Genomic DNA, 26,766 nt, shown 5'->3' on the forward strand with positions numbered 1-26,766 from the left:
TATGAAAGCTCAACAAGGGTCAATTTTATAAGCATATGTGGGCTTTCTTATTCAACGAATAATCATTAAAAACTCTCATAGAAATCCAGGCTCGTTGTAGTGAGAAAGCAACACAGCATAGAACCATCATGTGACATGTCTCTTGGTCATATATCCACAATAAAACTAATATTAACTCCATTCAGTATCAACACTGAACTAAAACGAACACTATAAATGTAGCAGCATGCCTGCTGAGCCTCTGCAAAATTCAGAAGTCCATTCAGAGTTTCAGATTCAGAAGCCCTCTGCAAAATTACAGCTATCACTTGCTGTAATTATCACTGTAGCAAATACTGCAAGAACGGATTCAGTCTGACAGGCCGAGTGACAGTGAAGTTTGGGTGAGCTGGGATGGGCGGCAAGCTGCAGCACATCATGGAGCGGCTCCACCTGGGGAAAGGCGGCGGCGGCGGCGGCGCGACGACGGCGAGGGACGTGCCGAGGGGCCACTTCGCGGTGTACGTCGGCGAGGCCCGGGCGAGGTTCGTGGTGCCGACGGCGTACCTGAGGCAGCCGGCGTTCGTGGCGCTGCTGAAGAGCGTCGAGGAGGAGTACGGCTTCGACCACTGCTTCGGCGGCCTCACCATCCCCTGCTCCGAGCGCGACTTCGCCGCCCTCCTCCGCCGCCTCAGCTCCTCGGCGTCGCCGTCGCCGTCGTGGCGGCATTGATCACTCACTACGAGTACACGACGATGACCTGCCTGCGCATCGATCGATGGATGGATGGAGTTCTTGATTTCTTCCACGGCGACTCGTAGGTTTTTTTTTTCTAGTTTGTAGAATTGGTAGTGTGTACGTGTGTAGCTATTGATCAGGTGAGCGAAATCAACGCTCATTTGCTTTTCCGAGAGTGAATCAGCACTTGATTGGAAAACATTTTCGGGCTTGTTCATATGAATTTACAGGGTTTAAAACTTTTAATTGGTTGAGCTATGGCTGATAAGTTGTAAAGTATGAATAAAGCAACCAAAACTAATTTATGGATAAATTTTTTTTATATCTATATTATTCGTGGCTCGAAAGTCGATGCCAAAAAACATACAACAATTTAGAAAACTTCAAATCAACCCTAAATATAATTTTAAAATTCAAAATTTGAATGTGGATAATAACTGATAAGCAAACAATAGAAATCAGTTCAATTCCCCCAAAAATGCTTGAAAATTACTGTATTTTCCAAAAGAGAAGCCCCCCTAGTGTGTATTTTATGGGCCGACCCATCTAATACGGCCCATTACAATGTATCATGGGTCGGCCCATATAGCTGTAGTACGGCCCATCATTAGTTGGTTGTTCTAAGGCCCAAAACGAAGTAGGCCCACGTGAAAAGCCCATCTCGCGCCCTCGCCTTTTCTCTCCGAGGAAATGGCTCCTCTCTTCCTCCTCGCGTCCCACTCGTGGCGACCACCAGCTCGCTCTCCTCTCCTCTCCTCTCCCTTCCCCCTCGCGCCGCCACGCGCACCAGCGCAAAAACCCTACCGCTCGCAAACCCTAGCCGCCGCGGGTGAATGGCCGGCCTCATGCGGCTCGCCGGCGGCGCCGCGCGGCGCCCCCTCTCCCGCGCGCTCGCCCCCGCCTCCTCCGCGGGGGGAGGAGTGGCACGGCGGAGGATGGCGGCGGCGGCGGCCGTGGTGGAGGACGAGGCGTACTGGAGCGACTGGGAGGAGGAGGAGCAGGAGAGGGCGCGCGCGCGGGAGTCGGCGCCCGTGGCGGAGATGTGCCCCACCGGCGGCGGCGGCGGCGGCGGCCCGCAGTGGGTGGTGATGGGGAGGCCCGGTCCGCAGAAGCACGCGCACGCCGCGCGCCTCGCCGAGGTGCTCGCCGTGCCGTACATCTCCATGGGGACGCTCGTCAGGCAGGAGCTCAGCCCGGCGTCCTCGCTCTACAAGAAGGTGACGGCCGCGTTTCGCTCCAAACCATCCGCTTCTCCGCGTGATTTTTTTCCCACACCGATTTGTTCCGATTTGATTTACTCGTTCTTCCTCTCGATTAATTCGTCGATTACATCTTTCTCCGCTTGGTTAAGCCATTTCGGGTCGGAATCGCGCCACAAATTTTGGAAGGTTTATTGCTTCCAGTAAATTTGGAAGCCTTTTCTTGAGGCGTATCTCTAATTTGAGCTTTTCCATGAGAATTTAACTCAGTTGATCATGACCAGGCTAGATTCTTGCGTTTCCTGCCCACTTTTTGGGGCCGCTTCTGGAAATTTCTCGTGACGTATCTTTGGATCATTACGATCTCTTTGATGTTTCCCTCAAAAGTTCTCCGTAGCCACAGCTTTTCACCGGAGCAGCCAAATTCGTGATTTCCCCTTATTATTCCGCACAAAGTAATTCACAAATAAAACAGATTTCCTAGCTTTGTTTAAAAAGCATTATCACTCTTCGATTTTTCTGGTTCTTGCAATGGATCGCATGATGCTGGGAGGAAAAAAAAGGAGTGTGGCGGCCATGTTCTTGGTGAGCGTCCTCCTCCCCTCGCGAATGGCTGCGGGGGCAGCTCCGTAATTTGCTTGTGTCCACACGATGTCGCAGGGCAATTCGGGAATTCGACACGGCTAGGGTTTTCACTTCGCAAGGTTGGAACTTTCGATCTTGGCATCTTGTGGCGGGCGGCCGCCTGCATTTGCAGTCTTCCCACTTTGCCCTCGTGTTGTACCCTCCATTTGTCTGGCTCTTCTGTAGCTTTCTCTGAACAGCTGGTAGTTCGGTTGTATTCGGTAGAGCTTCTCATGGCAGGCAATCTCAAGTTGAGAACTATATGTCCGGTTAATTAGCTCAGTTTGGTTGGAGCAGCTTGGCAAGTTGAGAATAATTTCACAAGTGGGAAATCTATTCTTAATGGAAATTTTATGACTTTGGGGATATGGTATTCAAATATGCTGAATTATTTCTCCATTGGACATGGACAGATTGCTAATTCGGTGAATGAAGGGAAGCTTGTGCCTGAGGACATTATATTTGGATTGCTGACGAAGCGTCTCGAGGAAGGATACAACAAGGGTGAAACTGGATTCATCCTCGATGGGATCCCACGCACTCACATGCAGGCTGTAAGTTCTGAAGAACAGACTTTTCGGTGGATGTGTTGAATCTAGTTATGTCTTAACATAGTGAGTAATTTCATATATCTGGCTATTTTTCAAATGTTTCAGGAGATTCTTGATGAGATTGTGGATATTGACTTGGTTCTGAACTTCAAATGTGCTGATAACTGTCTTATGAAGAGGCGGTTCGGTGGTGACATCTGCCCCCACTGTGGACAACTTTTTGACGTTAGCAGAACTGCGTCTACAGACTGTAATCCGAGCCTAGGAAGCTGTACATGGCCTTCTCAGGTGCAACATGCTGCTGTTTTAGGTCTGGAGGACTCAAGAATGGAGAGGATGCGTGCTTATGCTGAACAGGTACATTCTTGCCACTTGAACCATGGAGAGGAGTGTATTACTAGAATCGATCTGATGAGCTTTGCGTTGCAATCTGCTCCCGATGGGGTCTTTCTACGCCCTTAAAAACTTATGTTTTCCGAAGCAAGAATTTTAAATCCTAAGAGGAATCGAGGCATGATACTAGTTCATACAGAGTTATCTATACTTGTGTTTCTTATAATAATTGATGGATTCTGATGTGGAACTCGTAATATGCAGACCAAGTTACTGGAAGAATACTACAGGAAACAGCACAAACTTATGGAATTGAAGACGTCGGCTCGCCCTGGAGAAACATGGCAGGGGCTTGTTGCCGCCCTACACCTCCAGCATCTGGATGCATCCCCGACACCGCACAAACTCACTGTGTAAATATCGTTTGTGTGTTGTCTGAGAAAGAACTTTGAAATGAGTCTAAGGATCTAGATTGTGATCCTAGCCTGCAGCATATGTAGTATTCCTATGTTTGTGGGTTCTGACTTCTGAGGAGTCAGCCGGCTATGTCGTTTTGATCTTTCTGTTTCCATAGATATATAAATGTAAGCGATTTTGCGGACGCACTTATATGTTTGTAATGCAGAATACTGGACTTGCGAGTGCAAGTATACCAGCTTGTTTGCCTCCATTTGGGCTGCTGTTTTGTGCCTCATTTATCCTGTTTTCTAAGAAGATAGTACATCAATTTTAAAATATAAGCTCGAGAACCGATCCTGAAATGTTTATATCGTAGTACTGTTTTAAATTCTACAAATAATTATATTTTGCATTTTGCAACACAGAGAGTATATCATATCTCCTGTTTATATTGTGGCATCTGTTTTTGCTAGTTCTTCTGGGCGCTGGTAATAGTTGTGAAACAGAGACCGTCATGATGAATCTCTGTTTCTTTCTCAGCTCATGGTATTGAACACCGGTTTGGACTATATGTTTGTGAAGTGACATGCCTTATATTAATCTATATTTTAAATTATATATAATAATAATAATAATAATAATAATAATAATAATAATAATAATAATAATAAAGAAATGGTGGATGTCCACATAGCGCTAAAAAGAGTTTTCATACGGAGGCACGTAGAATCAAAAACACTTATTTAGTTATTTCTTGTCACCTGGGCATTTGCACATATGAGAAAAAAAGTTAGAATTTTGCAAATTCTCCTCATGTACATCTTACAAAATTCTAACTTTTTTTGATGTATTTTAAAATCTAGCTATCTCGAATCATATATTAGGGTTTGTTTGGTAGTGCACCAACTCTTAAATTTAACTTCTAAAGCATAGTCTAGAGTAGAGTTATGGGAGACCTAGGGATAATCGTTTAACATGTTTACAAATAAAAAATTATGAATAAAACTTTTATATACATGTTGTTATAGATCTAAAAGCCAATATAAAAAAAAAACTATGGTAAAATAAACTCTAAATCAAATACAAATTTAAAGATGGGCTACTCTACCGCTCACTCATTTCCTCGTATCATTTTTTTTAATGAAGCTGAACTATAAGAGGTGGATACAGAAGCTGCAGGCCTGCCAAAAGGGGTTGATCCCACTTATCATTTGATTTTACGGCAGTGACACGTATTATCACTTTATCGTTTATAAGCCAAAACTTAAATTTATTGATTTTGAAGTTTTTTTATTGTATTTTGTTTTTTGAACTTTTAGATCGCTCGCAACGCCTTTATAAAAAAATTATTCATAAATTATTTTGACATTTGGCTCGATCACCCGCTACATCTCTAACTCAACGGATGGTCCAGATCCTCGCAAAAATAAGGTTGATCACGTCATCATCAATCTCCGAACCCAAACACTCAAACAAGCCGCAGCAGAAACCAAACCCCGACCCAGCCGACGAGCGGCGGCGCGGCGGCGAGGCGAAGGGCAAAGCATCCCGCGACACTGATCTCGGCGGCGGCGGGGATGGAGTCGGTGGAGACGCTGGTGGCGCACATCCAGGGCCTCTCCGGCAGCGCGGACGAGCTGGCGCACCTCCATACCCTGCTCAGGCAGGCGGACGGCGAGCCCCTCCGCGCCCACTCCGCCGGCCTCCTCCCCTTCCTCGCCCAGCTCCACCCGCAGGCCCACTCCCTCGGCTTCCTCTACCTCCTGTGCGTTGCCTTCCTCCGTGGGCCATACGCGAAAACCCTAGCCCCAACCCTCCTCGAATCCCTCGCGCTAATCGACTTCCCCACTTTGCGATGCAGGGAGGCGTTCGCGTCGTCGGCTTCCAACCTGCGGGCGCAGGGTGGCGGGGACTTCCTGGTGACCATGGCCGATTTCCTCACCTCCTGCTCGGCGGAGCAAGTACGCATGGCGCCCGACAAGTGTGCGTGCTGTTCGATGATCCAATCGAATCCAATTCTGTTGCGTGTCGATTCGTTATTAGTACTAAATATTATTCATAGGCTGACTAAGAATTCCACCATTTTCTTCTATTTGTATGTGCAGTTCTGAATGTGTGTAAGGTGCTCAAGAATGAGGTTATGCAGCTCAACGTGCCGATTAGAGGGATTGTCCCTCTGCGGGCAGCAATCCGCAAGATCCAGACTTCATCTGAAGAGCTCACCCCGATCCACGCGGATTACCTTCTTCTGTGCCTGCTCGCGAAGCAGTACAAGGCTGGCCTAAGCATCCTGGAAGACGACATACTTGAAGTCCATCAGCCAAAGGACCTGTTTCTCTATTGCTACTATGGGTATGGATGGAATGTGCTTTATCCTTTATGGCTTTATAGTATGTATGGCTTGTTTACTGGTCTTCATTCTCTTGCAGGGGGATGATATATATTGGGCTGAAGAAGTTCACTATAGCACTGGAGTTCCTTCACAATGTGTGCCATTAAAATGCTTTGATTCTGTGTTGGGTCTTTAAATGATTCAATGCTTACAATGTTAGCATTCTTACAGGCTGTTACCTCGCCAATGTCATCATTGAATGCTATTGCTGTTGAAGCTTACAAGAAATACATCCTAGTTTCGCTCATTCAGAATGGACAGGTATGTTCACTATTACTTGCTTTGCATCCTCTGCCGCTTTAGTGTATGGAGTTGTGGACCTAAATGTTGCATCGTGGTAGTGAGTTAAGACCCAATTGTGGTAAACTTGTTATCCCTTAGGATTGACCGGCAATCTAGTGATCTCTAATCAATATACACCAGCATTGGCTAACATAAGATTTGCGGTCTAGTCGGTTGCTGCCATATTTGTTGAGGAGGGCATTTTCTTTCCATGCGGCTGCAATTGAAAGAAAACACAATTAAAATAAGTAACTCCATAGACCACCCAGAATACATACCCACTATGCCAAATCTTGGTTGCCTTTCAAGATTTTAGAAATCTATAAGTTGGTTGGGATTACAATTTTAGAACAAATAAATGTGATATGTTATAATGTAAAGCATATGTGAATATGTGATGTTGTCCAGAACTTCAGATACCATTGCTAGGTAAAGGTGGATCTAATCTAACATATCATAATACCTTTTAGCGTACTATATTACTACTATATGATCATCTTGTACAGAGGTGATGAAAGATAAATTTAGGTATGTACCTTTTCCCTTGTTAATTGAATAATAGGCTAGATGCCTAGGTCTGCATGCACTGACTTGTAATGGTAATCTTATGTATTGCCATCTTTAATTTATCCAGTATGTTGGGCTATCAAATTTCTAGAGAACAATCGACTATTGTTTTGTTAGTGGGTAAAAAAATTGGCAACAGACGCGGCATGGTTCCCAAAATCCAAATCCATAAACCATGAATATAGAAGGAAAAGTTATTACCACTACATTTCTGGCCATGCGCTCTTCCCACTCATTGTATCTGGATATTTTTAGTTTTTCCTAAAATGTAGAATTTGCACACATCTAGTCATGTACCAAGCTTTTAAATTCTGGTCTTTTAATGAGATGACTCAAATCTCCTACATTTGTTTTGTTCATAGATCTGAAATATGATTAATTCAGTGGTATAAGAACTTTCCATTTGAATTGATGTGGCATATATGATCATCATAATTGTATTACAAACTATAAACAACACAACATTTGCTACATGTGCTCACCAGTAAGATTTATTCTCTTCAATTTACTGGTTGCTCTAATACAGGTTGTTATGTTCACTAATTTATATAAAAAAGGAAGATTACAAGTCTAATATAGGTCATTTTCAATAATTTATATAAAAAAGGAATATTACAAGCTGAGATTTATGCGATTTCCCATGGCAGGTTCCATCATTTCCAAAGTACGCATCTACAACTGCTCAAAGGAACCTGAAAAATCACGCTCAGGTATATTTTGGGGAGTCCTAATTTCAAATGTATCCTATGTAATAATGTATGCTTGATAATAGCGTGCCGTTTAATGTAATGCTTTGAGCATTAACCCTGTTTAGTGGTAATATAACCAATTTATTTCTGACAGTTTTTGTGATGGTTCTTTGTTCATTTTTGGTTTGGTCAATTCTTTACCTTTTTTTGCTGCTAGTTTATTCTTGCTCTTGATGATCAAGTGATCAAGTTCATCCTTTTTTACAATTTTAACTGCGTACACCCTTTTAGGTTGCATCTGAAGTCATTAATGTTTCATGCTGTTCTTGTAATGTCCTCTTTCAGGTTTATGTTGACCTGTCTACATGCTACGGAAAAGGTAGCTACTCTGAATTAGAGGAATATATCCAGTTGAATGCTGAGACGTTTCAATCGGTGAGTATTTCTTTTGTCAGCTTGCTTTAGTTACCACCATACTCTGCTGCCCTCCATACTGTATCTTTTACCTTGTTGGGAACTACACTTATTGTTGCCATCTACTACTTGACATGCTATGCATCATTTTGTTGATAGTTTTTTGTAGCAAACCTATTTGTCGATATATCTGAACCGCCTCCTTTCTTACTTTTTTCAGGACAACAACCTTGGACTTGTGAAGCAAGTGCTCTCCTCAATGTACAAGCGAAACATCCAGAGGTTGACACAGACCTACCTGACTCTTTCGCTTGAGGATATTGCCAGTTCTGTTCAACTTAACACCCCAAAGGAAGCTGAGATGCATGTGCTTAGGATGGTAGGTGCTTTTTTCCTAAGGTCTGCTCACATTATCTGTACTATCACATATTTTGACTATTTCGCCAATCCAGATTGAAGATGGTGAGATCCATGCGACCATAAACCAGAAGGATGGGATGGTCAGCTTTCAGGAAGATCCTGAGCAATACAAAAGCTGTGAGATGGTTGAGCGTATTGATTCATCTATTCAAAGGTAAGGGCCTTCTATTTATCAATCTTAAGTTCTATCCTGTCCTGGGCCACCCTTTATCCTGCTTTTGGCACCTTGCGTGTAGCTTTCACTTACAAGAATCGAATTTAGTACAATACACAATCTTATTTGTGTGGATAACTTCGCTCCTTAGATATATGATACCTGGGTTAGAAATTAAAATGAAGGAATCATCGATTGTTTTGAGTTGTAAGACTGATTCAGCCTCAAACATAATTATGCCAGGTTGATGGCTTTGTCCAAGAAGTTATCTTCTATTGATGAGAACATTTCGTGTGATCCTGCATATTTAATGAAGGTTAGCTCAAGACTTTCAGAAAGGTTTCACTTTCTTCCTTGCTGATTCCCTCTGCTGTTTGCTGAATTTATGGATTTAATGCAGACTGGAAGGGAGCGTGGTGGAAGATTCGAGTATGATGACTTCGACTCAGTTCCACACAAATATTTTTGAGATGGTCTCTGCATTATGCTACTCAGAAGTACATTAGTCAAACTAGCTGTTCTCACGATTATCAGTTTGATCCGTAAATTCCAGCCATCAAATTTAAACCATGTAAATTCTGGCGTTAAATGAATGGAGCTTTTGAAGCAGAGGTCACTGTGAATCAGTTGGTAGAATTTATCGAATCAGCTCTCCTCTTGGATACCTTTTGCTGGTTTTGCCCCCATTTTTGTGCGGTATTGACGTATTGTGATCTGTTGGTTATGCGGTGATTGTTTTCTGCGGTTGCTGATCACATGCTTGTGCTTGGTAAGGTATGACCATTGCAGCGAACTTCAATCCAAGCTGTTTAAAAAATGTTACATCTTGAAATGCAATTTTGGAATGAATTTGTTTTGTGAAATCTGATCGTATATACTGCCTTAAGATTAAAATTGAGCATTTTTGTCATCCTGAAATTTGATATCCTGGCTTCAGAATCGAGACTGAAATTGAGCATTTTGCCATCGAGCCATGACATGGGAGAATAAATGCTCGTATTTTGAAATATAAAATGAGAGTAAATATTCAAATTTTTTTGATACCCCTCCGTAGTTACACTTTGAGACAGAGTAGTTATGAATGATATTCGAATGATATCTCTACTTTGTCCATCAACTACTTTCTAAGGAATTAACGAGGGAGACAAATGATCAAAAATAAACCTCATTAATAGCAAAGTACTTTATCCATTACAAAATATAAGGATTTCTTATAGCATCAATCATTTTTCACTTAAAATTTTCACCATCTTATCACCACCACCTCTCCTCCCACTTTTGTTCGCAACATATTTACTGATAAATATCAAATTATTTTTTTAACCCTAACTTTTGATAAACAACATAAAATATTTATGTTTTGGTAGTTAAGGGTATTGAATGGATAAAATATTTTGTTTTCTTGATTACGTCAGTTAAAAATGTATGAGTTATTTTATTTTGGGATAGAATAAGTATGGTAGTTGCGAAAGAACCTGTGTAATCTAGTGGTTATAAAGGTCTCAGTAGCACTTGAGCGAATTTACAGCGAGGCGGTATGCGTGAGCGTCTGCGTTGTACTAAATAAGTAAATAAGTATGGTAGTTGAAGACACCTATTTTTCTTTAGAATATACTTGGCCAAATCCTTTTTATGTCTACTGAGCTGTGAACTTTGCGGTGCTACAGAATTATGACAAACCTGAGCTAAATTTAGACAAAGGCGGTGTACGTGTTGAGTCTTCCAAGAATACGCATTCAAAGTCAGGAAGCGTATTCTATGTACTGCGCAAAAGCTCACGTTTGGTTCGGCCCATTGGGTCCACACCGGCACACCGCACCACCATGACCGACGGGCCCGCTAGCTCCGGCGACTCGCCGCCGCCCCCGCCGCCGCAGCAGCACACGGAGAGCGGCTCCATCTCCTCCATGGTCGCCACCTCTGCCGCCTCAGCTGCGGCTGCGGCCGCGGACCTCACCCGCCGGGGTGAGGCCCTCGGCGCCGACATGGCCGCCGCCGCCAGGGCTGCCGTCGACACCGCCATCGCCCACTCCCGGTCATCCGCCGCCGCCGCGGCAGAAGCCGCCTCCTCGGCCAAGGCCGACGCCCTTGCCGCCTTCCCGGGCCTCACGCTCATCGCAAAGGTGGTGCCTTTTTTTATCCCATTCCGCTCGCTCCGGTCGATCTCGGCAAATTGCCAAATTTGCTAAAGCTCGAACCCTTTCCCCCCTCTAATCTTAGGAGAAGTTGGAATGGATAAAGAACGAGTACATGGCTCACGAGCAGATGGTATTCGGCAAGATCAAAGGTACCTTTTAGTACCTTCGTAACTCAAAAACTATAAATTTACGGATTGATGCGTAATGTCGGTCTGTTTTATGTCTAATAATTGGATTTCGATTGCTTATATAGTTTTAGATGGTGTTGTTTATTGATGAATTTGTGCCGTGTCTTTTGATGTTCGATTAGATATTGAGTTTTCGGTTACCATGTTTGCAGAGAGTGTCATCGTGGCGATTGAGCATCCAAGAATTGCTGCAGGCTCCACTACAATTGCGGGAATTGTGCTGTTCAAAAGTAATATAATTTACTGGAAATCATTTGTTTTGTTGTTCTATACTGGAGAAGTTTCAGCTGTTTGTCCTAGACTTTAGCTGGTGGCGTCGTTTCTTGTTTGTTACATTCACAAAGGAATACTTGCTTCTGGAATGCTTTACACATGATGCACTGTCAGTACTCAGTACCATTTAAATTGAATTATTTATGTAATGCAAGTCGAAATATCCTGTGACAACAACAATAGACTTTTGGAATTGATTTTTAAATATGCTACCTACATTTGATTGAAATGTACCGGCACCTCTTTGGGCTCATTAATTAGATCCAACTTAAACATCACGAGGAGATTTTTTTCAGTTCAAATGGTATTATAATTGCCAGTTCATCACATTATTCTGATAACTGGGTTCTGTTAATTCTATAAGAAACATTGAGATTGTGAATTTCAGTTTCAAATTATCAGCCTATACACCATAGAGCTAGCTGCCTAGTATCTGATGGCACAAAAATTGAATGGACGTTGATGCAATGGAAGTTTGATGTGTAATTGTTTAAGAAGCTAAAATTCGTTGCAGGGCCAAGGAGCTACCTGATCCAACGAGTCCGACGCATATTCGTAAGCAAGGAGGTAAGCACCGACTGTCAGTTTAGCTAGCGCCTTTTCATGAATCCTTGACATTGCTACTTGCTACCCACTTACCTCCATATCTTGAAAGTAGCATCCACCATCTTGCTTACAGCTTGTTTTCACAGTCCACACCTATTGGATATAACACTTTAGTGCTCATTATTACTGTCACGAACAATGTTGTTATACACGCCTTTGTTCTGACACGAACTGAAAACACAAATTCGTCTAGAAACAGCATAATTTTTTTCATGAAGTTCATGCATGCTACCTACATGCATCAAAAAATAAACTGCAGGGCTGATTTTCCTTTGAAATGAATATGATATATGTTGATTGTGTTACATAAGTTTCCATATCGCAGACCCTTCTTTCTGGCATCCAAGCTGAGGTGAATCACATGCGACAAACTGTCAATCTTGTGTCCAATGAAAGCCAAAAGTTGATGGTAAATTTCTTTATTTAGTTGAAAACTATCATCTGTTGTCAAATTGGCATTTTAAGTTCAAATATTCTTCATGGCTGATTTATTATATATGCAATCCAGGATAGAGCAGCAACTGCTGAAAAAAGATTTCAGAAAGGATGGAATACACTCAGGCACATCTCCTTTTTCTTTTAGATAACTTTTACCATTTATTTGTTTTCCTTTCTCTAATACAGCATTGGGCTGATGTCTACTTGTTTCAGGGAAGAAGGCCGTGCCATTCAAAGTGAGCTGAACCAGATAGGTGATATTGAAAACCAAGCAGTAGGTGTGTAATTCCTTGTGCTATTGCCTTCTTGTGTGACACTGGAATTTCAGAATGAAAATTGCCTCGTCTTGAATTTTTCATATGATGAGCCGTTTCCTATTAGGTCTCAAGAGCATTCTTGGTCAGCTTCCCAGAGCACATGCATCTGAATTTCGATCAGAGGTCAGTATAGTTCTATTGTCTTTGTACTGTGATGTTTACTGGAATAGTCAGATGATGTTGAACCTTTCACTACATTTTTTTTCATGCTACATAGATTTTATTAGAAAAATAATAGGTGCACATAAATTATTTTTCATTGTTTCATATGTCATAATTGCAGCAGTACATTACTTTACCAGAAATCAATTTTACATAAGATAAGATAGTATTCTGAAGATGGGAATCCTGTAATATTAGTTTATAAGAATGTTATTTTGAATTGCAGATATCTGGCCTAGCTTCTCAGGTGAAGAAGGAGAAGAGAGTACTTAGCACCACGCTCTCGAAGATTGTGAACTATGGTGTCCCTATCTGACTGTTGCAGTTCCCGTGGTTTTTATCAGCGAAGAGATTCTGAAGACATTGTTGAATCGTTAACTTCATACCACTTGTTTGCAGAGGGAAAAGAAAATATAGTAACATGTTTAATCAGCCATTGAGATGTAAATGTGCCGCTGATGCAGCAACAAGCCAGCAACATTGACATTTCGTAGTGTTTTGCACCATATGGCATTCTCTGTTGCTTTGTCCATGATGTGAACTGGACATGTTTGTGTTTTTCCTTCCCTGCAATTAATCCAAATATGTTTTTTTGAAATGCAAATTACGCTGTGGATAAATCATTGAGATGATGGGGGGCGAGGCCATGAGTTACAAAGTATTTAAGCGATCCATCTAACCTTTTTTGGGGGTCAAATCTTATGAATTGGTTACCATTTGTCACTAATGTATAACGGGATATGACTTGCAGTGCAGTATGCAATCTGAGACTCGGTTATATTTGCATGGACTCTTGAGAAATTTGGGATTTACACCAGTAACACCAGCATAAAAAACATGCTACACTACAATACCATTCGCATCAGGGCTTCGCCAAATGCCATTATCAAATGGCATCTCCATCTCCATGCCACTATCATATTCATTTGCACTCTTCTCGCAACCTGAACGACGAATGTTATTTGTCCATTGAAGTCATAAAAACTGATAAATGCATTATCCCATCCGTCAAAATATATTAACATATAACATTCAAAATTTATCTAAAAACATTCGCCTCTTAACCAATCAAAAGCTTCTTCCTTCCCACCTAATTAATCTTGTCAACTATTTTATTAAGTTTATTAATACCCATGCCTAGCTCTAAAACTTATTATATTCTTAACTATATGAAGTAGGAACATAAGAAAGTAGTATTGTGGTACGACTGTATAGCTAATAAGTCGGTGATAAGACTCTTTATAGCTTTTTTTATCTATCCATAGTAGTTAGCTCTTCGTCATTAATGTATGACCTACTTATCTCTCTTATAGAATTTCTTGATTCTGGTGTCCGAGCTGGCTATAAGATTACAACTTACTTATTCTCTCTCCTCCCACTTCCTCCATATCAGTATTTAGTTGGCTTACTGTCTGCTATTATAATTGCTCTAACATAGTGTATCTTTTTAATTCCGAAACCGAGATAGTAGAAAATGAGAAATAGTACTGTGAGAGACATATCTTAATAACACACTCTCGTCTTTTTGCCTTATAAGTATAAGTGAAACAATTTATTAATAACTAAAATATAATTTATCAATAGAATTTTTATATACTTATTCTTAGCTATCTCAAAGGTATGAAAAATAAGCCATAATTAAAAAAACTCTAAAATTAACTTTAAATTTAGATTCTAAAATTAAAATTTTGGTTTACAAGCCTAAGCTAAAATACCCGTTTTCCCGTTTCTTCCCCAATCGATCCAGGGGCCGCACGCAGCAGGTTTCTCACGGCGGCGGCGGCGACGTCGTGCGCGCCACCCAGCGGCGGCCTCCTCCGTCCTCGCATCCTCTCTCTCCCTCCCTCCCTCCCTCCCTCCCTCCCTCATCGGTTGCTGCTCGTCCTCCCTCGTAGCCGGCGGCGGGATGCCGCGGGAGGCGGCCGCCGTGCGCGTCTACACGGTCTGCGACGAGTCCAAGTGCGCGTCGCCCAACCCTTGCCTCTTCCAAACGCTCTCCATCAAATTCCTCCCTCCTGATGATCCCTTCGACGTCGCTCGCTCGCAGGTACCTCGTCGTGCGGAACGTGCCGTCGCTCGGCTGCGGCGACGAGCTCGCCAATCTCTTCGCCACCTACGGCCCAGTAGAGGAGTCAGTACTCTCTCTCTCTCTCTCTCTCTCACCGATCCCTCTCCGATTCTACGCCGCCACGCCATGCTACTGACTCGTACCAACAGCTTCCTGTAATGTTTTTCCCCTTAATTGATTGGTGATTTAGGTGCACGCCCATGGATGCTGAGGACTGTGAGCCTTACACCGATGTTTTCTTCATCAAGTTCTCGCATGTCAGCAATGCCAGGTGATTGTTAACCAAAAGGCTCTCTTCTCGGTCCTTTTCCAGTATTTCAATTCAGGGATATGAAAAAAAAGAAAGTTCACACAATCACAATGAATCAAAAATGTTAGCTGCCATCATTTCAAACAATGACAATTATTAAAATTGTGTTTTGTAGGCTTCTATTTTCTGAGATCAATTTGTCTCCTTTTGATAACAGTTTTGAGTAGTGGATTTGGGACTACAGCTTGTATTAGTTCACATCTTGTGGTCCGATTGTTAGCGATTGGGAACAAATCTGGAGCTATTATTTGCCAGAACGCAAGTGTGTTTTTTTGTTCTCAGGAACATTTATTAGAAACGTTTTGATGTGTCAGGTTTGCAAAGAGGAAGTTGGATGAGTCTGTATTTCTTGGAAACCTGCTGCAGGTGTCATATGCCCCTCAGTTTGAGAGTCTTTTGGACACTAAGGAGAAACTGGAAGTCAGGAGAAAGGAAGTCCTTGCCCGAATGAAATGTGTGGTTTCATGTTCCTTTTATTTTTCCTTTGTTATTATACAATGACAACATATAAACATTTTTCTTCGACGACTATCAACATTGGTTGATTATCTTGCTTGGATAGTTATGGTCAGTTAGAACTAAATGTTTGCTTTGTTTTATCTGCCTCAGCAACTTCTGGAAGACCTGAAGAGCTATCTCATCATTATCCAGGTCAGGGGTCATCTTCTGGGAATTCACATCACCAGATGAATTCTAATAAGAGGTTAGCATAGCGTACTGCTATCAGTTTGTTTTTATGTCATTATGTGTATGTTTGTAAACATTGTAAAAGAGAAAGTTGGCCACCAGTTACTCATTGATCATCCCAGTCTATAATCGTTTATCTCCTAAAGTCCATTCCTGTTAACCATGCCGTTTAGCCATTTTCAATTCAGAAGTTACCCTCATATCAATATCTTTGTTGATATATGACATTTGAATCGATTATATGAAGATGGACACCCATTGTCCATGCATACCTTAGCCGCTACAGTTGGTTTGACAAACGAAATTGAGATCTTGGCACAGAAAAAATTAAAAGAGAAATTAGTAATGCTTAATCAAAAGACTGAAATACTTCTAGTTTTCATGTTTGTTTTGCTCTGGAGCTTTTATGCATCAGTTTGTACATTTCAGACTCAGCACTACCATGTACCAACCAAGATTTGGTGTGTTCCTTCTAAGGAATGGACTCCATTTTGATACAATTACACACACTTGCCTTCTTTTATGTAATCTTTCACACTGTTAGAAGTAAATACTGAATGATGTGGAACTACAATGCTAAGCCAAAAACCTATCTGGCTCTTCTCTGATTGAAGGGGTATACACCAATATTATCTATCTTCTGAAGTTAAATCTTTATCCTCTTCAGGGAATACACGAAAACACTTCATTCTTCTCAGATTGACGATCCTCGTTTCAGTCATGTATCCTCTAATAAGGTATGCAGTACAGCAGTATGTATCCTATTAAAGTGTGCGGTACAGCAGTATGTATCCTCTAATAAAGTATGCAGTACAGCAGTAGCAAGATAATGTTTAGACTCTAGATGAGAACCAAGATGTTATTCATTGAAAAGTAGGATATTTATTTAACAGATCATTTAGTGCTATAAGGCAACTTGCCTTTTGTTCATGATACTGAACAAATTTGTATGCCCTGCCATGATACTGAAACTTAGTACTTTTACCAATTTGTGGAGAAAATACTTTTCTGTAGGATTATTTTCCATCCAAGTCCATGAACGCAACAGTGAAACTAGTCAGGGAGAAGCTTGACAAGGTAAGATCATCTCTGTGTGTGTCTATCATTGCAGTAACTAAATTTGTGGGTAAGCTAAATGTTCTCTTTTCAAAATTTCAGATACAATCCAGCAGCGACAATTCCAATGCTGTAGTTACATCCAAGAAACCAAGGATCGATAACCGTAGACGAATATGAATATATGATATCATGGGATGGTGTAGAACATGCATTTTTTATTCATCTACTTGCAATAGGTTTTATAATTGGTAGAAAGTAGTGTACAATAACGCTGACTTGTTGTCTATATTCTCGTTCGGTTGTAAAAGTATCCTTTTAAATTTTGTGAGGAAGTAATTTTGTAGTTATGTTTTCCCGATAAGGAAAGCTAAAAATAGATATACCGTTCTAGACCGGCCTGATATCTAGATATTAAATCTGATACATATGTTTAATAGCATTTCTGATATAACGATGGAGGTGACAAAATAGGGAAGAGAGCAATGCAATTTTGGAACACTTATGTTTCAAGAAAGTTGATCGTGCACCCTATATTTACTTGAAATTGAGCCATTGTGCAAGCTCAACCGGTTACTTTTCTTTTGTTATAACCCGTCATATCCGATTCGAATTATAGACTTAACGTACCTGTTAATTACTCATAGCGTACGGACTTATGGGTAAAATGTTGTGTATGGAGAATGAGTGTACGGACTAAAGCTTATATATATATATATATATGTGTATGTGTGTATGTGTTCTTAGCGATTTAAAAGTCAATGCTAAAAATAAATTTTAGTAAGAAATTCTTAAAATTAAATCTAAATTTAAGACTAAAAATTTAAATTTTAGTTTATAAGCTTCAGTGGAAACGGGAAGAAGAAATCAGCCAAATCTCATGTTTCTGTCCATAAACCGCAATAAATGTGCACGTGTTACTCATCACCAATCGATCAATGAAATTTGCTTAAGCGACAAGTACATTATCAAGTTTGATGTAAGTCTAATCGTGTCTAAACAATAATTTTTCTAAAATTTAGGGTATTTTTAAGAGTGTCTCCAAGACGTATAAAATTAATCCATAAAACTGAATTTTAAAAATTGAGATAGAAAATATATCTCTAACAAGTTATCAAATATATTTCTAATATTTACACCATGCCTAAAATTAACTTACTTCTATCCTAAATTTGGGGCAGTCTAATATTTTTTTAAGATGAACTCAACAAATTTTTTGAAAAAGCATTCTCTTCTCTTGTACTACTCATCGTTAAATTCGATTGATTCTCGACGTGGCCGTGCGGCCGTGCCGACGTCAAAACCCTAAACCCTCCCTCCCCATGGCGATCGCCGCAAGCTTGCTGCTTCCCGCGCGTCCTCTCCCCCCAACGCCATGCCGCTCGCCGCCGTGCAACCCCCACCTCCGCTTCCCCTCCGCGCCGCTGCTCCTCCGGTCACCCGCCGCCGCGTTGCGTGCCGCGACGACGTCGTCCGTCATGGGACGACCGCCGCACGCGCTGCCGGCCGCCGACCCGGCGCCGGCGGCGGCGGCGGAGCCGCGCAAGAGGAACGCAACGGATCATCCGGCCCCGCTGCTCGCCTCCGCGGCCGTTGCCGCCGCTGCGGTGGCGACCCCGCACGCCGCGCTCGCCTTGTCCGGCGGCTCCATGGGCGGCTGCTCCTCTGACTCTTCGTCCTCCTATTCCTCGTCTTCCTCTTCTTCTTCCTCGTCTTCCTCTTCTTCGTGGTCCTCCAGCGGCGACTCGTGGTGGTCCTCGTCTTCTTCGTCCTCCTCACCCAAGAAGGATAAGAAGACGGAGGAGGTAGATCAGGAGACCCACGAATCGGTCGGCACGGTGGCGCCTCCTCCCCCGCCGCCGCCTCAGGTGGTCCTGACCCCGTGGGAGAAGTTCTGGGTAGTATCAGGCTTCGCTGGCCTAGTGTTCGGCCTCTTCTTCCTCATCAAGAAGAATCTCCCACCACCGAGGACCATCAGTGTGATCAAGCTACAGGTTAGTTTCTCTGAATCTCTGAATTAGTGAATTGTACAAGCAATTCGATTTCGAACCGGCTTTCTTGAGATTATTAGTGATCGATCAATTGACCAATGGTGTATTTATCTCACTTGATGATCTCTTCTTATCTCTGTTACTGGAAATTGGATTAGGTTGCATTGCGTGGTGTGGCTGCGGCGAAGTCCTTCCAAAAGGATCTGAACAAGATTGCTGAGAGGGTGGGAGGTTCTAGCCGACGCTGGTACAAGTTCATATTGACCGGTAATGCCTATTCTAAATTCTTTCAAATCAAATTCTTGACGATGTTTTTTAGTTGTCAGATACATTCAGATATTCAGTTTGATTCTACTCTTTTTTTTTTGTTCTACCTCTGTACTAGTGTGTTGTGCAACTTGACTATAAGGTGAGATGCACCTCAATGTTTTGTTCAGTTTGAATGATTCAAGTCGCTGCTCTTGTTGCATACTTGTCTTTCATCTTTCTTCTGTACGTGCCATTGAGATATCGTTGGTGCCTTATCAGTTATCTACCGTACCCTTTAATTTGACGTTAGTCAAATATGCAGGTAATTCCACAAATTACAGACCTGAAGCGGAATTTTGGAACTGAACTTTTATGGATAATTTGAAAGTAGTATGTATTTGTGCTTAGAGCCATAGACCATGGCCAGTCCTTTGAAAGAAGTTCAGATATATATGGTCCATATGTGCATGTCAGTTGAATAAGTATTAAGTAATAGCATTTGCAGAAATTAATCCATTTGTCCATGGGACAGAATGGTAGTTAAACAGTTTCATAAATATGTTTTTCAAATGATGTTACTTCTAATACAACATACGGATATCTATGACCGCTATCCATATAAACAGTATCTGATGTTCCGCCTTATTTCAGAGACCATATCTTCGTTGCTCCGCCACAAGGATTACTACATGTCTACAAGCTTATCAGTAAGAAATATAAACACTATTGGAGACTGATAGATATTGTTTATGTATATATACACATAGTTTTTATTCTTAATTTTGACAGCTCTAGTATATTTATTCCGTCCACTCGCATTACTCAGTGAATCTTACAATTTTGCCTTATCATTTATTTTAGGTTGACGAAGACAGTGAGTACTCATGGAATGGCCATTTTAAGAAAATTTCGTTGGAAGAAAGAAGAAAATTTGATGAGGAAACACTTTCTAATTTGGAAGGAATTAAGAGAAAGAAAGTATACTCCACAAAGACAGATGGGAGCAAAAATGAGTATATAGTGGTATGCTACAATTGTTCCATGCTAGTAAAATGCTTCCTGCAATATTTGTCATCTGCATTTCGTTTCAGTATCCGGTTTTTATTGCGTCTAAAGCATGTTGATTCTTAGGATGAACTAACATTTTCCCCGAGGAAAAATGACATTCTTATTAATCCGATGTATTAACTGTCGATTTGTTCTAATATCTAATTGTCCAGTTAACCATTCTTGTTGCTGCTGATGGAACATTGGATTTCCCCGAAGCGATCAGAAGCTCCGCAGATCTTGAAGCTGCTTTAGCAAAGCTGAACTCAACACGTCAAAGAGATCTTCAGGTATGGAGAATGCTTCCCTTTGCGTTTCATAAGCTAGCACAACTGCTTCTTGGTGTGCAAGACAAGCTAGGAAAATGCAGCTTGAATTTACCAATGAGTAATCTCGCTTCTGCTACTTTTCAGATATCATCTGTTTGTTGAGTAGTTAATGAATTGGACATATTGTTTTCTTCAGGGTGTTCACGTTTTATGGGCACCTCAAGATGAGGATGACATTCTTTCGAAGGAGAGGATGCAAAAGGATTATCCATATCTGAAGCTCCTGAGTGTCTGATTTGGGCGGTCTTCTATTCTTGTCCGTCTTGAAAAACCATATATGAAGATCATACCATAAGCAGATCATAGGTTATATACACATGTATACATTTTACTTGAAACGTGCTCATTATTTGTGATCTATAAACGGTGATGAACCTCTAGTTTTTACCTGCTTAACATGATCACGTTATTTTATAAGTTAATCAAACTATTATTACTGCTATATTTCCAAGAAAAATCTTAGAACGGAGGAAAGCACATTCAGCCTCTATATATATGCCACTCTAGCAGCTAGAGTGATGTTGGATCGATAAGTTAGCAATTTACATGTATCTGTGAATTATTTCGTGAGATGATTTATCTGTAAATTTAGCAGGAATAAGTAGATAGTATACAAGCACCGATCAGGCAAGCCTCTGTTGAATATGGAACTGAATCTTCATATTTGGTTAGCTTTATGTTGATATTTCAAATATGTTGAATTCACCACGGATAGCCGCGGTTGTCATGTTTGACTAAATTTTAATCCTATACATAAAATATTTTATTATCCTAAAGAGTTTAAACAATTTAGTTACATCGTTATTAAAAAGTTTAATATATTTTAAAGTAATTTTGATAAAATCTCATGTATTACCCCATACTAATATGGTCGAAGTTATACAAAACACAAAAGTTTCCACATAATATATATCTAATGCACGAAGTTTTAAATTTTAGATATAAAATTAGATCATTCGTCTATTTATTTGTTTGAAACATCATTTATTTTGTTGTGACTCATTTATCACTATTACTTTAAACATAATATATATTTTTAAATATTTACATTATTTTTTTGAATATGAGTCTAAAAGTCCATGCATATAAAATATTAAAACATGTAGATATTATTATAATTGCCATTTTTCATGAAGATTCTATTAAAAAAAGCACTCTCAGCCTCTGTATGCCACTCTAGCAGCTAGAGTGATGCTGCTCTGAGAAATTTAACATGCTAATCTTATTAATTTTCATATAAATATAAATTACTTCTCCCCTCCGTATTTAAAGTATGCATTAATTGACTTTTTAATACATATTTAATGATTTATATTATTAAAAATTTATATATTTATTATTTATTTTATTATTATATAATTTTAAATAAGACGAAGGACGTAACGTGTGAAATTAAATTAAGCCGGCATATTTGGACAGTGCCAAGCGTATGAGCGTGACGTGTGGGCCCCACCCCCTCAATCCCAACAGCTCACGCCGCACAAAAAAAGGAAAAGGAAAACCCACCGCCACCGCCATGTCCATCTCCTCCAGCTAACGTCGCCATCACGCCGCGCCGCCGCTTCCGCCATGCCCGCCGCCGACGCCAAGCCCCGCCTCCATCTCCCCCTCCGCCCGCTCCTCCTCATGTTCATCCCCTTCCTCTCTCTCCTCCTCCTCTACTCCTACTCCTACTCCTCCCCTCCGCCCGCCTCCGTCACCGTCGCCGTCGACGTCGACGTGCCGCTGTCCCCGACCACGCCGTCCCCGCACATCCGCATGCGCCGCGCGGGGTTCCGCTCCTACGAGGACTACCTCCGCCACCAGCTCAACAAGACGCTCGACCCGCGCCTCCGCCGCGTCTGGGCCACCCGCGACTGGCGCCGCAAGGTGGACGCCTTCGCGCGCGCCTTCGCCGCGCTCCGCGACGGCGGGCGCGGCGCGCTCCTCTCCAACTCCTCCCGCGCGCTCTGCGTCGGCGCCCGCCTCGGCCAGGAGGTAGCCGCGCTCCGCCTCGTCGGCGTCCGCGACGCCGTCGGCATCGACCTCGCCCCGGCGCCGCCGCTCGTCGTCCGGGGCGACTTCCACGCGCAGCCCTTCGCCAACGACACCTTCGACTTCGAGTTCTCCAACGTGTTCGACCACGCGCTCTACCCGGACCGCTTCGTCGCCGAGATCGAGCGCACCCTCCGCCCCGGCGGCGTCGCCGTGCTCCACGTCGCGGTGCACCGCCGCGGCGACAAGTACTCGGCCAACGACCTGCTCGACGTCCAGGGCCTCGTCGGACTCTTCCACCGCTCGGAGGTGGTCAGGATCTCCAAGGTCGACGCCTTCGGCCTCGACACCGAGGTCATCCTCCGCAAGAAGAGGTCATCACCCTAACCACCACCACCACCACCACCGCATGCATCTCTCATTTCTCAACACACAATTCCAACTCCAAAACCGAAACAAAAAAGAACAAATTTTTCCTCTAATTTTCACACCGATTTCAAATTTTTTGGTCGATTTGTTCAATTGTTCTTTGCGAAGCTGCAAGTGTAGTTAGTTAATTAGGACATTAGGTAGGTGATTGTTTTTTAGGACATGCATGCATCCATATGTCCATTGCTGCTCTTCATATTAGGCATCAAATTAGCTATTAGTACCCAAAAAAAACATGATTTTTTCCCGGTAAAAAGAAGAGAAAGGAGAAGAATGAAAAGAGTGTGATTAGGTTGTCACTTTCCCTTCTTTTCTTGGTCACTTTCACCAATTGTTCTTCCCTTTTTCTTTATCTTCTCCACTTTGCGGAAAGATTCTTTGAATCGATTTGGGTGGAGTGCGTGATCAAAGTCATTGAGTAGCTGTACTAATCGAGTAGCTCGTGGGCATAATTTTGCCCGTGCACTGCACATCAGCTAGAATAATACTGTCATTGACATTTGCAGCTAGAACAGTATAGAGATATCGATGTGGATGCCGTAGCTGTTGTGTGTGAGTTGTAATGTGGGGGCTATAGTACGTTGGAATTTTGCAAGCATGCATCATGTCATGATGTGGATCATGTATATTCTCCTTGTTTTATGTATAAAGAAGGAAAATTCACATCCTTTTGTTCATTTTGTGCAAAAATATATATGTGTTGTGGGAGTGACTGAAAACTGAAAAGAAATTGGGTCACGAGCAAAACAGGGCCATGAAAGAAACGTTCTTGCATGGAGTAACATAATTCCGAATGCTTGGGTTACTCCTAAAAAAACTTGCATTAATGCAGGCTAATTTAACTAACTCAATTTCAAAATATAAGCATTTTCTTTAATTTTTAAAAGCGAATCTAGACTACTAGAAACATCAGTTACAATGGCAGTGACAAGAAGAATCTTTTTTAGTGTTAATGAGTCTTTTCTGGAGTGAAGGGAAAGTGGGAATGACAAAATATGCAGAATTCATCACAAGTTACGGCGGTTTTTCAGGTAAAAGGCATAAACTGGAGTGACCTTTTTGGCGAATTCGAGTGAGACAGTGACAAAAGAGGTACTGAGGTACAACTAGAAACTTGCAAGAGTGTGTAGTCCCGTCCTCATGTCCCAATCTTTCTACCATTAATACTGGAGTACTAGCCTTCTAAAGGTATTAGTACTGTACTGTACATGGAGTGCAAATTAAGTTATTTATTAAATGGGACAGGTATTTTCACCTGAAATGAGATTAGGAAAGGGTAAAGAACATACTCCCTAGTTCTCAGAATAAGTGATCAGTTTTGTTAAAAATTGTCCCAAAATAATAAATACTGGCTTAGAAAAAAAACACAGTAAATATAGTATATACAATTCAACAATTTTAATGGGAATGAAACTACTCTCATCTCATAAAACTCACTCATTTAATGACTCTGTCAAGTCAGCAATTTTACTAATGTGACACCCTATTTAATGTGCATGACATCCCCCATAAAACATGGGGATGAGACTAGCTGGTCTTATTACATATGTTGGGGAGTAACCATAGCACATATTTCTATCACCAAAAAGGTTAAGAAATAGGAGCATGGGTTATTTAGGTAGTGGTTTGTCGGAAGCTAAAGTAGTTACTTATTCTGAGACAGAGGAAATAAGTAAATTGCACTTCACAGTTTGCACATGTAAAACGATCATGTTTCAGTATGCACACGATTTTGTACGGACTTTCATTTTGCACTAGGCTATACTAAAATAAGTTTCCCTTAACCTATGAAAATTCAATGAAATTTCATAAAATCTGAATGAAACTCTGCAAAACTTGGTCTAAATTCAAAAACTTTTAATAAGTTATTTTTCTCGTATTTTACCAGACTACACTTCAATTATGACACGGTCAAGTGCAAAATGAAATCTATTTTGATATACCCATGTATAATGAAAGGATGTGTTAGACTTGATGTAAAGTGAAACAAGGTATAATTCATCCAGTGCAAAATACAATTTACTAAAAAAACACACATCTTTGTCTAAACGAAATTTCGTGATGCATGCATCCCAAGACATGGGGCATGCATGTGACAGTTTTTATTTTTTATTTTTGGGAAAACTAAAAGGTAGTTGTATGTGGAGTGGTGATTAACTAACCACCTGATCAGGCGGCCTAATTAATAACATGGCCAGCTCAGGGCATGAGACAATTGTCCCCCATACACCAAGACACGGTCCACACACAGAAATGCGTCACATGGCCTCCTCACACTGTCACAGAGACCAACAAATTGTACTAAATTTTAAATTTGTATTAGCTGATAGGTGCCTGCTAACCAGCTCGTGAAAGTGAATTGTGAGCTTTAGGGGTGTTTAGATGGGGCTAAAAATTTTTTAGTCCATGTCACATCGATGATTGACACTAATTTGAAGTATTAAACATAGATTAATAAAAAACTAATTTCATAAATGAGAGCTAATTCACGAGATAATTTTTTAAGCCCAATTAATTTATAATTAGCAAATATTTACTGTAGTATCACATAGGCTAATCATGGATTAATTAGGCTCAATAAATTCGTCTCGTAAATTAGTCTAAGATTATGGAATGAGTTTTGTAATTAATCTATGTTTAATACTCCAAATTAGTGTTCAAAGTCCAAACATCCGATATGACAGAGATTAAAGATAAGTCCATGTTTCACAAACACCACCTCAGATTCATGCGCAGAAGGAATGGAAATAAATAGAGAACGTTGATTTTTTTTTTATAAAGTGTTACTCCTACCAGGTGCAATCAGAATATTTGTTTTACCTACAATGAATTGTTCTGCAAAACTATTGGTAAATACATCTGTAATATTCGTAATTACTTCCAAAAATACGATGTAATTACAAATTTGCCACTTATTTGAATGGTTGTTGCAAAAACTGCTAAAAATATACAAAAACATCATCAAAATTGTTGTTCAAGCTGCATCCTTACTATAGAGAAAAAAACAATGAAAAATCTGGGGGAAAAAACTTAAAATAACGAAGTATCAATAGGAATGGGGTGGATTGGCCTATAGGTAATTTATCATCGGTTTTAGTTCAACTAAATAAACTATATTTTATTTAGGATAAAACTTATTTAATTTATATTATACTCGATCTTGCCCTAAATTAATTATATCCCTAATAATTAGAAATTTTTTGCCGGTTTCATGAGAAATGGAAAGGAGAAGAAAATGTCGAAGACAGTGGTGAAAATGATAGGCTTAAAGCCCAACAATAAAGCGGCCAGCCAGGATTGGGCCATTTGGGCCTCTAGCTCTTCCACGGCCCGGCCCAGCCCATCTCGCAAGCCCACGAACCGCGCCAACGAGAACCGTCGATTTCTCCTCGACTCCCTCCCGACCGTTCGATAATTTTTAGGGTTAATTAGATTCATGTCACTATAAATTGGGCCAATTTTCTACATGTCTCTGTAATTTCACCCAATCCCTTCTATGCCCCTAAGTTTGCTTGATATCTTATATACCTCTGAGTTTTTATTCGGAACCCTTACATACCCATTTCTTTAGTTTACCATTAGTTTGATCGTTGGTCATGGTAGAAATTACTTTATTGTCCTTGGTATATTGTTAAAAGTTAGGAATATTTTATGTGTAAATTATTTAAGTTGTGAAAACTAATAAGAAATAAATTATTAAATATTTGTTCTGAATTTTTAAAAATGAAACATTATTTCATTAAAATAAAAAGATTTATTGTAA

General features: G+C 41.0%; 7 protein-coding genes across 8 annotated transcripts; all 7 read left to right on the top strand.

Annotated features, from left to right (window-relative positions):
• Positions 1-317: 317 nt before the first annotated feature.
• On the top strand, positions 318-711 carry LOC121055131 (auxin-induced protein 15A-like). Its single transcript, XM_040526701.1, has one exon. The coding sequence runs from the start codon at positions 394-396 to the stop codon at positions 709-711; it is 318 nt and encodes a 105-aa protein (XP_040382635.1). The 5' UTR covers positions 318-393.
• Positions 712-1,441: 730 nt separating this feature from the next.
• LOC102722416 (probable adenylate kinase 7, mitochondrial) lies at positions 1,442-4,179 on the top strand. Its single transcript, XM_006659712.3, has 4 exons — positions 1,442-1,934; positions 2,954-3,094; positions 3,197-3,448; positions 3,689-4,179. The coding sequence occupies exons 1-4, from the start codon at positions 1,551-1,553 to the stop codon at positions 3,839-3,841; spliced, it is 930 nt and encodes a 309-aa protein (XP_006659775.2). The 5' UTR covers positions 1,442-1,550; the 3' UTR covers positions 3,842-4,179.
• Positions 4,180-5,278: 1,099 nt separating this feature from the next.
• Positions 5,279-9,415, top strand: LOC102721100 (COP9 signalosome complex subunit 3). Its single transcript, XM_006659006.3, has 11 exons — positions 5,279-5,588; positions 5,685-5,806; positions 5,929-6,175; positions 6,253-6,310; positions 6,387-6,476; positions 7,712-7,774; positions 8,099-8,188; positions 8,388-8,546; positions 8,620-8,741; positions 8,985-9,057; positions 9,142-9,415. Exons 1-11 carry the CDS (start codon positions 5,401-5,403, stop codon positions 9,208-9,210), a joined length of 1,281 nt encoding a protein of 426 aa, XP_006659069.2. The 5' UTR covers positions 5,279-5,400; the 3' UTR covers positions 9,211-9,415.
• A 1,111-nt stretch (positions 9,416-10,526) lies between these two features.
• Positions 10,527-13,381, top strand: LOC102721384. Its single transcript, XM_006659007.3, has 9 exons — positions 10,527-10,864; positions 10,962-11,028; positions 11,220-11,297; positions 11,855-11,907; positions 12,272-12,355; positions 12,455-12,507; positions 12,598-12,662; positions 12,766-12,824; positions 13,090-13,381. The coding sequence occupies exons 1-9, from the start codon at positions 10,565-10,567 to the stop codon at positions 13,177-13,179; spliced, it is 849 nt and encodes a 282-aa protein (XP_006659070.1). The 5' UTR covers positions 10,527-10,564; the 3' UTR covers positions 13,180-13,381.
• Positions 13,382-14,612: 1,231 nt separating this feature from the next.
• On the top strand, positions 14,613-17,504 carry LOC102722696 (RNA-binding protein 48-like). Of its 2 annotated transcripts, none has more exons than XM_006659713.3 (8): positions 14,613-14,822; positions 14,911-14,994; positions 15,122-15,202; positions 15,556-15,695; positions 15,851-15,944; positions 16,596-16,665; positions 16,943-17,005; positions 17,087-17,504. In XM_006659713.3, the coding sequence occupies exons 1-8, from the start codon at positions 14,770-14,772 to the stop codon at positions 17,162-17,164; spliced, it is 663 nt and encodes a 220-aa protein (XP_006659776.2). In that variant the 5' UTR covers positions 14,613-14,769; the 3' UTR covers positions 17,165-17,504. The 2 variants fall into 2 exon arrangements, with proteins under 2 accessions (XP_006659776.2, XP_015695971.1); XM_015840485.2 differs by having other exon boundaries at positions 16,926-17,005; positions 17,087-17,178.
• Positions 17,505-18,269: 765 nt separating this feature from the next.
• Positions 18,270-21,226, top strand: LOC102722977 (chromodomain-helicase-DNA-binding protein 9-like). The gene is made up of 6 exons (XM_006659714.3): positions 18,270-18,978; positions 19,134-19,242; positions 19,876-19,931; positions 20,086-20,247; positions 20,445-20,561; positions 20,737-21,226. Exons 1-6 carry the CDS (start codon positions 18,307-18,309, stop codon positions 20,833-20,835), a joined length of 1,215 nt encoding a protein of 404 aa, XP_006659777.3. The 5' UTR covers positions 18,270-18,306; the 3' UTR covers positions 20,836-21,226.
• An 800-nt stretch (positions 21,227-22,026) lies between these two features.
• Positions 22,027-23,735, top strand: LOC102699425. Its single transcript, XM_040526828.1, has one exon. The coding sequence runs from the start codon at positions 22,170-22,172 to the stop codon at positions 22,959-22,961; it is 792 nt and encodes a 263-aa protein (XP_040382762.1). The 5' UTR covers positions 22,027-22,169; the 3' UTR covers positions 22,962-23,735.
• The last annotated feature ends 3,031 nt before the right edge of the window (positions 23,736-26,766 follow it).

The sequence above is a fragment of the Oryza brachyantha genome, chromosome 8 (assembly GCF_000231095.2).
Source record: "Oryza brachyantha chromosome 8, ObraRS2, whole genome shotgun sequence".
Classification (NCBI taxonomy): Eukaryota; Viridiplantae; Streptophyta; class Magnoliopsida; order Poales; family Poaceae; genus Oryza; species Oryza brachyantha.